Here is a 12,409-nt window from a genome sequence, read left to right on the forward strand (position 1 = left end):
GATGTTAATACTGTTATTATCATCATCATCACTGTCACTGCCACCAACTAGGAATAACATTTCTACTTTTTGTCCACAGGATGTTTCGTCTTAACTCTATTTCTGCATTGGCAGAGCTGGCAGTGGGCTCTCGATGGTACCATAGAGCATCACAGCCCACCCAGATCAGGCGACGGCTGATGATGGTGGCTTTTCTTGGAGCATCTGCAGTAACTGCAAGTACTGGTCTCTTGTGGAAGAGGTGAGTGTTATCTGAGCATCCTGTTCCTGCATGTACTTTTATTCTTCCAGTTGTCTCTGTTATCTAAAAGGGATTGATTTCTGGCTTGACTTTGTATCAGAATTTCTTTGCTAAATCATTTGGCATTGATAATATTTGTCTATGAAATGAGATGTTTCAGGGAATTAAGCTATCATGTCAAAGCAACAAATCGGAAATATTCTGCTTCAAGGTCTGCCTGTCTTTTATAGGGTGAAAAAGAAGTTGGGAGGGGTATAATAAACAGAGTCCGTGGCTTTTTATTGGGTGAGTCCTTGTCAGGAAAGAAGAGGTGTCTTTCTTCTTCCTGTTGGGCTCTGCTATCATTACAGAGTGTGAGAGCTCCCCCTGGCTCTAATTGAGGCTTCTGTTTATTAATTTTTTACATTTTCCCCTTTTGACCAAGATCTTTCTCTGAAAGCATTGCTGATCAAGAATCAGGTTTTCTACTGTCAGTGAGTTTTCATATTTCAGTGCCAGGGAGGAACTTTCCTGGATCTAATGTCTGACGTTGGAGAGGAAGTGCACAGGTTGGAAACCTGTTGAGGTCACATTTGAGTAACAAGGAGGTGTAAGAGGGAGAACTCTCATGCACGTTTTATCTGAATTTCACTGTTACCAAGATCATAGACGTTGGAAATCATCTGAAACATTGTCATCATTAAAGGTTTTGGCAACACATTTCCAACAGGCCTTGTCCAGATACCTTGGGATAGCTGTCTCATCAGATGTTGTCTCCTTCAATTTCAGGAAATCTTTGGTTTCAGGTCACCAGATGACGTGCAGGTCCAGTCAGGGTTTGGCGCTTTCTTTAGGTTTTTGATGTGAATCTAATAGTCTCTTCCTTGGAGTTTGGCAGCACAAGGGTTGGTTAGCAGTACCTGATAGAGGCCTCTCCAGCAAGCTTGAAGAGAGTTCTTCTGGAGATGTCTTTTCCAATAGACAGAATCTCCAGGTGCAAGGTGTGATGCTTAAGGTCTTCATCTCCAAAGAGTGCACTGTGAAAAGATTGCTTTACCAAAGCATGATTGTTTTTAATAGAAGCAATTAGGTCTTTGGAATATTGGAGTATCTCTTCTTTTATCATTTGTAGGTCAGAAGAAGCAGGAGACAAGTGCATTGGGCATCCTGTGACTGTTTCAAAGGGTGAGAGTTGATGAGTTCCAAAAGGGGTGGATCTGAGATTTAGAAGGACCAATGACAATGCTTTGGCCAAGGTATTTGGAGGGCCTCTACAAATTTTGCCAGTAGAGTCTTACTAATGCCTTTAGTCCTTTTCACTAAACCAGAGGGTGGTAAGCACAGTGAAGGTCTTGTAAAACCAGCCTAAATTACATGTTAAGGTTCAGTCACTAAATAGTGTAGGAGTTTGAAGGAATAGAGTCATTACCTTGGCTGAGTAACTAGGAAAAATCTTTATAGAATAGATTATCAGTTTCAATCTCTGGTTAGCCCAAGGGGCCTTTACTGAACATTCAGTTTTTTTCTTGCTGTTCATAATAGGATGAACATGGGAAGCCCATCAGATGATTTGTCTTCATGTAGAATTTTCTTTCAAGTGCAAGCTTTTATCTAAATACCTGTTTGTGATTCTTTTGGTCTCACGTTTCTTCTTTCAGTGCATTTTTGTTGTTGTTGTGGTAAAAAATATGTATAACATAAAATTCACCATCCTGCAGTATAATCTTTAAAAATTGTGAATCACTATATTGTATACCTGTAACTTACTGTACATCAACTATACTTCAGTTTTATACAGTAGGTTCTTATTAGTTATCTATTTTATATATAATAGTGTGTATATGTCAGTCCCAGTCTCCCAATTTATGCCTTTCCCTACTTTCCCCCTTGGTAACCATAAGTTTGTTTTCTACATCTGTGACTCAATTTCTGTTTTGTAAATAGGTTCATTTGTACCCTTTTTTTTAGATTCCACATACAAGCGGTATCATATGATATTTGTCTTTCTCTGTCTGACTTACTTCACTCAGTATGACAATCTGTAGGTCCATCCATGTCGCTGCAAATGGCATTATTTTGTTCTTTTTCATGGCTGAGTAATATTTCATTGTATATGTGTACCACATCTTCTTTATCCATTCCTCTGTCGATGGACATTTAGGTTGCTTCCATGTCTTGGCTATTGTAAATAGTGCTGCAGTGAACATTGGGGTGCATGTATCCTTTCAAATTATGGTTTTCTCCAGATATATGCCCAGGAGTGGGATTGCTGGATCATATGGTAGCTCTAGTTTTAGTTTTTTAAGGAATCTCCATACTGTTCTCCATAGTGGCTGTACCAATTTACATTCCCACCAACAGTGTAGGAGGGTTCCCTTTCCTCCACACCTTCTCCAGCATTTATTGTTTGTAGGTTTTTTGATGATGGCCATTCTGACCAGTGTGAGGTGATACCTCATTGTAGTTTTGATATTCATTTCTCTAATAATTAGTGATGTTGAGCATCTTTTTCGTGTGCCTGCTGCCCATCTGGATGTTTTCTTTGGAGAAATGTCTCTTTAGATCTTCTGCCCATTTTTTGCTTGAGCTGTTTTTTTTTTTTTTTTTTTAAAGAGATACTTTTTTTTTTTCTCCCCACCACGTGGCATGTGGGATCTCAGTTCCCTGACCAGGGATTGAACCCGTGCCTGCCCCCTGTGATGGAAGCACAGAGTCTTAACCACTGGACCTCCAGGAAGTCCCGGGTTGTTTGTGTTTTTGATAGTGAGCTGCATGAGCTGTTTGTATGTTTTGGAGATTAATCCCATGTCGGTCACTTCGTTTGCAAATTCTGTGTTGATTGATAGAAATTTAGGTTTCTCCCACATCTTGGCTACTGTGAATAATACTGTACTGAACATGAGAGTGTATATATCTCTTTGAGATCCTGATTTCAGTTCCTTGTGATGTGTAACCAGAAGTGGGATTGCTTAATCATATTCTAGTTAGAAAACTAACATATTCTATTGTTAGTTTTTTGAGTATCCTCCATACTGTTTTCCATAGTGGCTGTATCAATTTACTTTCCCACCTACAGTGTACCAGGCATCCCTTTTCTCCACATGCTTGCCTACACTTGTTATCTTTTGGGTTTTTGTTTTGTTATTTGTTTGTTTGTTTGTTTGTTTTTGAGCAAAGCCATCCTACCAGGTGTGAGGTGATATCTCATGGTGGTTTTGATTTGCATTTCCCTGATGATTATTGATGTTGAGCACCTTTAATCAAGTTATTTATTTTGTTGCTATTGTGTTGTAAGAGTTCCTTTTATACATTTTAAACATTAACCCTTTATTAAATATATGGTTTGCAAATATTTTCTTCCAGTGTGTAGATGGTCTTTTCATTTTGTTGATTATTTCCTTTGCTCTGCTGAAGGTTTTTAGTGTCACGTAATCCTGCCTGTTTTTGTTTGTTGCCTGTGCTTTTGGTGTCATATCCTTTTTATTTAAGGCTGAATATTATTCTGTTATACAGATATACCATATTCCCTTTATCCATTTATCTATTGATATACATTTGGGTTGCTTCCATGTTTTAGCTGTTGTGAATAATGCTGCTATTAACATGAGTGTGCAAAAATCTCTGAATGACCCTGCTTTCAATTCTTTTGGATATATAACCAGAAGTGGGATTGCTGGATCATATGTTAGTTCTATTTTTAATTTTTTGTTTTAAAAATTATTTATTTATTTATTATTTATTATTATTATTATCTTTTTGGCTGTGTTGGGTCTTCGTTTCTGTGCGAGGGTTTTCTCTAGTTGTGGCGAGCGGGGGCCACTCTTCATCGCGGTGCGTGGGCCTCTCACTGTCGTGGCCTCTCTTGTTGCGGAGCACAGGCTCCAGATGCGCAGGCTCAGTAGTTGTGGCTCATGGGCCCAGTTGCTCCGCGGCATGTGGGATCTTCCCAGACCAGGGCTCGAACCCGTGTTCCCTGCATTGGCAGGCAGATTCTCAACCACTGCGCCACCAGGGAAGCCCCTATTTTTAATTTTTTGAGGAACCTTTTCATGTAGAACTTTTCACGAATTTCATTGCTGTTGCTCCTGCTAAGTTTTATCTGAAAATCTTTATTTGTTTAATATGATGGACCTCCTTGATTGATAGATTTTTTTTTTTTTTGCATATCCAGGGCCCTTGCACAGTCTCCACCATCTGTAAACAACCTAAAGAGTGAACTTGGTGATAAAGGGAAGAGTAAAGATGAAGGGGAAGATTGTAACCACGAAAAAAAGGCTTCAGGTGTTTGTCTTGAGCCTTATCCAGAAGAGAAAAAGAAGAAACGTTCTGGATTCAGAGACAGAAAAGTATGGAACACAGTCTTATAAATTAATTAAAACTATAGTTAATTCTATCTTAGAATAATGCTTTTGAGTCTTTTATCATATATTTCAGATGGTTTATATTCACTTTGAAGTTATTCACCTCTTTGCTATTTTCCGTCATGTTCTAAGGCAAATGTACTCTTTGAATGTGAAGTTAATTGGGATAGTGAAAAGGACCTAGGATTGGTAATCAGGATTAGCATGTATTTTCTTTGTTCTTTCAATTCAACCACCTGAGGTGATTATTGCTTTTTAGATCTTTCTGATGCTGAATGTTTTTATATATGTGAAGTTGAGTCTGTGATATACTGATTTGTCGTGATGCCAAATTGTAAAGGCAGAATAAAATCTCTTTGGAAATATATAAATATTTCCAAAAAATCAACTAATTTTGAAGACAGCATAAATTCAACATAATTCCGGCATTTTATATCTTTAACACAATATGCTGTTATACAGTTTTACCTGAGAAACGTTTAGCTCCTCTGTAATAATGCCTATGATATTGGGCATTTGAATTCAGCAGACCAGTGATGAAAAGGCAAAAGGCTTAATTTCTTAGACATTTTGCATGTTAACATTGAAATTCAGGGAATTACCTTTACTTGCTAAAATATAGCTAATCAATGCAACAAGATAATTTGAGTTACTTTGTGTGTGTTGGGGGGGGTGTATAATTGCAAGTAAGAGAAATTTGAGAAACTTGGATCTTCTGTTTATTTGGATGAAGCTATTAAATATGTCTTCTCATTTCCAAATCCACTTCTGATTAAACTGAATTTGAACAAAAGTTATGTATCACAAGTTAATTATCTATCATGCCATTTTTTCCAAAATGATACATTTATTTAATCTTTTGCCCTGAGTGAATTTGAGGAAAGTTCAAATTTATCTTGCACAATCAGCTTCACTTATAGTCAAACTTTACATTTTACAGTGTTGGGCAAAAATGACCCAAATGTTTATTTTTGAATCTTCCATTTTCTGCTCCTGCTTTCTGCTTAGCAGATGACTATATCTTATGCTTCACAGAAAAAATGAAAGCTATCAGTGTAATTTACTTAATTAGTAGCTCCCAGAGTTATAAAACCTTTCTAATCTATATCTGAAATAGTTCTTATTTCTTTCACTAAAGTCTCAGTGAATGGGTAACCATTCCATGTGTCATTTTGTCTCCCCAAGAACCTATTTAAAAACGTACTCTTTTTCTATCCCGTTTTCTTTTTTTTTTTTTTTTTTTAATTTATTTATTTTTGGCTGCGTTGGGTCTTCGTTGCTGTGTGCAGGCTTTCTCTACTTGTGGCAAGCGGGGGCTACTCTTTGTTGCGGTGCGCGGGCTTCTCACTGCGGTGGCTTCTCTTGTTGCGGAGCACGGGCTCTAGGCGTGCGGGCTTCAGTAGTCGTGGCACGTGGGCTGAGTAGTCGTGGCTCGTGGGCTCTAGAGCACAGGCTCACTGGTTGTGGCATATGGACTTAGTTGCTCCGCGGTATGTGGGATCTTAGCGGACCAGGGCTCGAACCTGTGGCCCCTGCATTGGCAGGCAGATTGTTGACCACTGCGCCACCAGGGAAGCCATATCCCGTTTTTAAGAATTTTGTTTAATTAAGAAAAAAAATTTTTTTTTGGCCACACCTGTGGCACGCGGAATTTCCCTGACCAGGGATTGAACCCACATGCCTGCAGTGGAAGCGCTGTGTCTTAAGCACTGGACTACTAGGGAAGCCCCCAACTTCATTTTTTTGCATGTGGGTATCCAATTTTCCCAACATCATTTGTTGAAAAGGCTGTCCTTTCTCCATTGAACGGTTGTGGCACCCTTGTCAAAATCATTTGATGATGGGTCTGAGGGTTTATTTCTGGGCTTTCTTTTCTATTTGTCTGCTCTATATGATTGTCTTTATGCCAGTACCACATTCTTCTTATGACTGTAATAAGTTTTGAAATCAGGAGGTTGGAGTCCTCCAACTTAGTTCTTCTTTTTCAAAATTATTTTGGGTCTTTGGAGTCCCTTGAGATTGCATGATGGACACATAAGTTGTTACCGTACCTTGGCAATTGTGAACAGTGCTGCAATGAACATGGAGTACAGATATCTCTTTGAGATGCTGATTTCATTTCCTTTGGATATACACCCAGAAGCTGGATTATTGGGTCATATGGTTCTATTTTTTTTAATTTATAAATTTATTTATTTTATTTATTTTTGGCTGTGTTGGGTCTTCATTGCAGTGCATGGGCTTCTCATTGTGGTGGCTTCTCTTGTTGCAGAGCATGGGCTCTAGGCGTGCGGGCTTCAGTATTTGTGGCTCGCAGGCTCTAGAGCACAGGCTCAGTAGTTGTGGCACACGGGCTTAGTTGCTCCGCAGTATGTGGAATCTTCCTGGATCATGGCTTGAACCCGTGTCGCCTGCATTGGCAGGCGGATTCTCAACCACTGCGCCCCCAGGGAAGCCTGGTAGTTCTATTTTTAATTTCTTGAGGAACCTCCATACTGTTTTCCCTAGTGACTGAATCAATTTATGTTCCCACCAACAGTGCAAAAGTGTTCCCTTTTCTCCATACCCTCACCAACACTTGTTATCTCTTATCTTTTTAAAAAAAATTTTATTTTATATTGGAGTATAGTTGATTAACAATGTTGTGTTACTTTCAGGCATACAGCAAAGTGATTCATTTATACATATACAAGTATCTACTCTTTTTCAAATTATTTTCCCATTTAGGTTAGTACAGAATATTGAGAAGAGTTCCCTATGCTATACAGTAGGTCCCTGTTGGTTATCTATTTTAAATATAGCAGTGTGTACATGTCAATTCCAAACTCCCAGTCTCTCCCTCCCCCCAGCCCTTCCCCGCTGGTAACCATAAGTTTGTTCTCTAAGTCTATGAATCTGTTTTGTAAATAAGTTCATTTGTGTCATTTTTTTTAGAGTCCATATATAAGTGATATCAATGATATTTGTCTTTCTCTGTCTGACTTACTTCACTTAGTATGATAATCTCCACGTCCATCCATGTTGCTGCCAGTGGCATTATTTCATTCTTTTTCATGGCTGAGTAATATTCCCTTGTGTATATGTTCCACATCTTCTTTATCCATTCATCTGTCGATGGACATTTAGGTTGCTTCCATGTCTTGGCTATTGTAAACAGTGCTGCAGTGAACATTGGGGTGCGAGTATTCTTTCAAACCATGGTTTTCTCCAGATATATGCCCAGGAGTGAGATTACTGGATCATATGGTAGCTCTATTTTTAGTTTTTTAAGGAACTTCCATACTGTTCTCCATAGTGGCTGTACTAATTTATATTCCCACCAACAGCGTAGTAGGGTTCTGTTTTCTCCACACCCTCTCCAGCATTTATTGTTTGTGGACTTTTTGATGATGGCTATTCTGCCTGGTATGAGGTCCTCATTGTAGTTTTGATTTGCGGTTCTCTGATAATTAGTTATGTTGAGCATTTTTCATTTGCTTTTTGGCCATCTGTATGTCTTCTCTGGAGAAATGTCTATTTAGATCTTCCACCCATTTTTTTTTTTTTTTTTTCCTCATGCCATGCGGCTTGCAGGATCTTAGTTCCCCTATCAGGGATTGAACCTGTGCCCTTGGCAGTGAAAGTGTGGAGTCCTGACCCCTGGACCAGGGAATTCCCTGTTTGTTTTTTTGACAGAGCTGAATGAGCTCGTTGTATATTTTGGAGCTTAATCTCCGGTTGGTCACTTTGTTTGCAAATATTTTCTTCCATTCTGTGGGTTTTCTTTTTGTTTTGTTTATGGTTTCCTTTGTTGTGCAGAAGCTTTTAAGTTTAACTAGGTCCCATTTGTTTATTTTTGTTTTTATTTTTATTACTCTAGGAGGTGGATCAAAAAAGATATTGCTGCAATTTATGTCAAAGAGTGTTCTGCCTATGTTTTTCTCTAAGAGTTTTATAGTGTCCAGTGTTACATTTAGCTCTTTAATCCATTTTGAGTTTATTTTCGTGTGTGGTGTTACGAGAATGTTCTGATTTAATTCTTTTACATGTAGCTGTCCAGTTTTCCCAGCACCACTTATTGAAGAGACTGTTTTTTCTCCATTGTATATTCTTGCCTCCTTTGTCATAGATTAATTGACCATAGGTGCGTGGGTTTACTTCTGGGTTTTCTGTCCTGTTCCATTGATCTATATTTCTGTTTTTGTACCAGTACCACACTGTTTTGAGTACTGTGGCTTTGTAGTATAGCCTGAAGTCAGGGAACCTGATTCCTCCAGCTCCGTCTTTTGTGTCTTCACACAGGTCTTTTGTGTCTCCATATAAATGTAAAAATTTTTTGTACTAGTTCTGTGAAAAATGCCATTGGTAATTTGATAGGGATTGCATTGAATCTGTACATTGCCTTGGGTAGTATAGGCATTTTGACAATATTGATTCTTCCAATCCAAGAATCTTCTTTCTTAATGTAGGCATTTATTGCTATGAATTTCCTTTTAAAACTGCTTTTGCTGCATCCTATGTTTTGGTATTTTGTGTTTCCACTTTCATTCCTCTCAAGATACTTCTTAATTTCTGTTTTCATTTCTTCCTCGACCTGTTGGTTTTTCAGGAATGTGTTGTTTAATCTGCACATATTTTTGAATTTTCTAGTTTTCTTCTTTTTGTAGTTGAACTTCAGTTGGATACCATTATGGTCAAAAAAAGATACTTGATATGATTTCAGTCTTCTTAAATTTATAAAGCCTTGTTCTGTGACCTAACATGTGATCCCTCCTGGAGAGAGTCCCATGTGCACTTGAGAATAATGTGTATTCTGCTGCTTTTGAATGGAATTTTCTGTACATGTCTTCGAGTTCATCTGGTCTAAAATGTAGTTCAAGTCCAATGTTTCCTCATTTATTTTCTATTCAGATGATCAGTTCAAAATGGGATATCAAAGTTCCCTACTATTATTATATTGCTGTCTTTTTCTCCCTTCAGTTCTATTAATATTTGCTTTATAAATTTAGGTTCTCTCATGTTGGATATAAAACTGTTTACAAATTGTTTTATCCTCCTTATGAATTGATCTTGTATAATTATATTATTCTCTTTTTTGTCTCTTGTTATAGTCTTTGGCTTAAAGTTTATTTTTTCTGATATAAATTTACCTACCCCTGATTTCTTTCAGCTTCTATTTTCATGGAATATCTTTTTCCATTATTTCCCTCCAGTCTGGGTGTGTCCTTAAAGCTGAAGTGAGTCTCTTGTAGGCAGCATATAGTTGGATTTTTTTTTTATTCACTTAGTCACTCTGTGTCTTTGATTTTAGAGTTTAGTCCATTTACATTTAAGGTAATTGTTGATGAATATGGACTTATGATTGCTATTTTGTTATTTGTTTTCTTGGTGTTTTGTAATTCCTCTGTCCTTTTATTCCTCTCTTATTCTCTTCCTTTGTGACTTGATTTTTTGCAATGATATGCTTAGATTTCTTTTAGTTGTTTGTGTTTCCAGTATAGGCTTTTGCTTTGTTTGTACCATGGGGTTTACATAAAGCATCTTATATTTATAACAGTGTATTTTAAGCTGATAACTTCCAACATATACAAAAACTCTATATTTATATACTCCCCCCCATATTTTATGTTTTTCATATCACAATTTATATTTTTTATATTCTATATCCATTGTAAAATTATTGTAATTATTTTAATACTTTTTCCTTTTACCTTTCATATTAGAGTTAGAAGTGATTTACCCACTACTATTAAAAATTAGAGCATTCTGAATATATTTACCTTTACCAGTGAGTTTTCTATCTTGATATGTTTTCCTGTTAATAATTATTACATTTTTGTTTCAGTTTGAGGAATTAATTAGCTCTTTAACATTTCTTGTAAGATTGGTCTAGTGTTGATGCAGCTCCCTCAGCTTTTGCTTATCTGGAAAAGTCTTTATTTCTTTTTCAATGCTGAGTCATAACTTTGCCAGGTAGAGTTTTCATGGTTGTCAGTAGTTTTCTTCTTTCAGCACTTTGAATATATCATCCCCTTCCCTTCTGGCTGCAAAGTTTCTGCTGAAAAAATTTGCTGATAGTGTTATGGGAGGTTCCTTTGAATATAACAAGTTGCTTTTCTCTTGCTTTTATGATTCTCTCCTTGCCTTTAACTTTTGACAGTGTGTGTTTTTTTGGATTCATCTTGTTTAGAACTCTATAGGCTTCCTGGATCTGGATATCTGTTTCTTTCCCCAGATTAGGGACGTTTTCATCATTATTTCATTGAATAAGTCTTCTGTCCCCTTTTTCTTTTTTTGTAATTTTTATTTTTAATTCATTTTTTTATTGAAGTATAGTTGAATCACAATGTTGTGTTAATTACTGCTGTATAGCAGAGTGACTCATTTATACATATATATATATATATATATATATATATATATATATATATATACACACATTCTTTTTCAAATTCTTTTCTATTATGGTTTATCACAGGATATTGAATATAGTTCCCTGTGCTATATAGTAGGACCTTGTGGTTTATCCATTCTATATATACCAGTTTGCATCTGCTAATCCCCAATTCCCAATCCAACCCTCTCCCACTCTGCCCCCTTTTTCGTGTTCTTTCTACTTCTAGGACCCCTTTAATGTGTATTTTGGTTCACTTGATGGTATTCCATATGTCCCTTAAGATATTTTTATCCTCTTTCATTCTCTATTCTTTTGGCTCCTCTGTGTGAGTTCCACTGTTTGTCTTTGAGTTCACTTATTCTTTCTTCTATGTGATCTAGTCTGCTGTTGAACCCTTCTATTGAATTATTCAGTTCAATTATTGTATTCTTTAGTTCTGTGATTTCTGTTTGGTACATTTCTATCTCTGTGGGGTTTTTTTTGTTTTTTTAATAAATTTATTTATTTATTAATTTATTACTTTTGGTTGCATTGGGTCTTTGTTGCTGCATGTGGGCTTTCTCTAGTTGCGGTGAGCGGGAGCTACTCTTCGTTGTGGTGCGCAGGCTTCTCACTGCGATGGCTTCTCTTGTTGCGGAACATGGGCTCTAGGCACGCAGGCTTCAGTAGTTGTGGCACGCGGGCTCGGTAGTTGTGTTTCGCAGTCTCTAGAGCGCAGGCTCAGTAGTTGTGGCACATGGGCTTAGTTGCTCTGCGGCATGTGGGATCTGCACGGACCGGGGATCAAAACTGTGTCCCCTGCATTGGCAGGCAGATTCTTAGCCACTGCACTGCCAGGGAAGTCCCTATCTCTGTGTTTTAATTCTTTTTTTGTTCGTGCATTGTTCTTCTGACCTTGGTGAGCGTCTTTTTATAATTGTTATTTTGAACTCTAGATCATGGAAATCACTTACCTTTGTTTCATTAAGGTCTGTTTCTGGAGTTTTAACTTGTTCTTTTTTGAGAACATATTTGTCTGTTTCCTTATTTTCCTAGACTTTCTGTGTTGGTTTCTAGTCCTTAGATGAAACAGCCATCTCTCCCTGTCTTGGCAGAGTGGTCTCATGTAGGAGATGAACCTTGCCAGTCAGCCTGGCCCAAGCTGTTGATTGTCTCTAAAACCTTTTTGATTGTCCAAGTTGCCTTCTTTGTTTTTGGTGCCTCCCTGTAGTTGAGAGTGTGCCAAGACTTGTCAGTGTCCCAAAGCAGAGGATCACAGTCAGCACTTAAATGCATGTTGATTGGAAGCTGGCTTTTCAGGCAACATCTGGGAAACTAACTAGTTAAGCCCCTTCCAGGGAGAAACTGGGAGATGGAGGTTTTTGTCTGCTTCTCCTGAGCTTGGCCCAGGTGTATAGCCATAGGGTTGTCCTCCTGCACCCATTACAATCTGCTTCTTTTTTTGCTACAGTC

General features: G+C 37.6%; 1 protein-coding gene across 2 annotated transcripts in view; it reads left to right on the top strand.

The window, feature by feature from the left end:
• MICU1 (mitochondrial calcium uptake 1) overlaps positions 1–12,409 on the top strand; it is a 217,391-nt gene that overhangs the window by 35,948 nt on the left and 169,034 nt on the right. For both annotated transcript variants that reach the window (XM_082424548.1, XM_082424547.1), the window contains exons 2-3: positions 80–241; positions 4,392–4,566. In XM_082424548.1, coding sequence (XP_082280674.1) covers positions 81–241; positions 4,392–4,566 — 336 coding nt within the window. In that variant the 5' untranslated portion in view covers position 80. The remainder of the gene's footprint in view (positions 1–79; positions 242–4,391; positions 4,567–12,409) is intronic.

This window comes from Balaenoptera physalus (genome assembly GCF_965194825.1).
Source record: "Balaenoptera physalus genome assembly, chromosome: 14".
Classification (NCBI taxonomy): domain Eukaryota; kingdom Metazoa; phylum Chordata; class Mammalia; order Artiodactyla; family Balaenopteridae; genus Balaenoptera; species Balaenoptera physalus.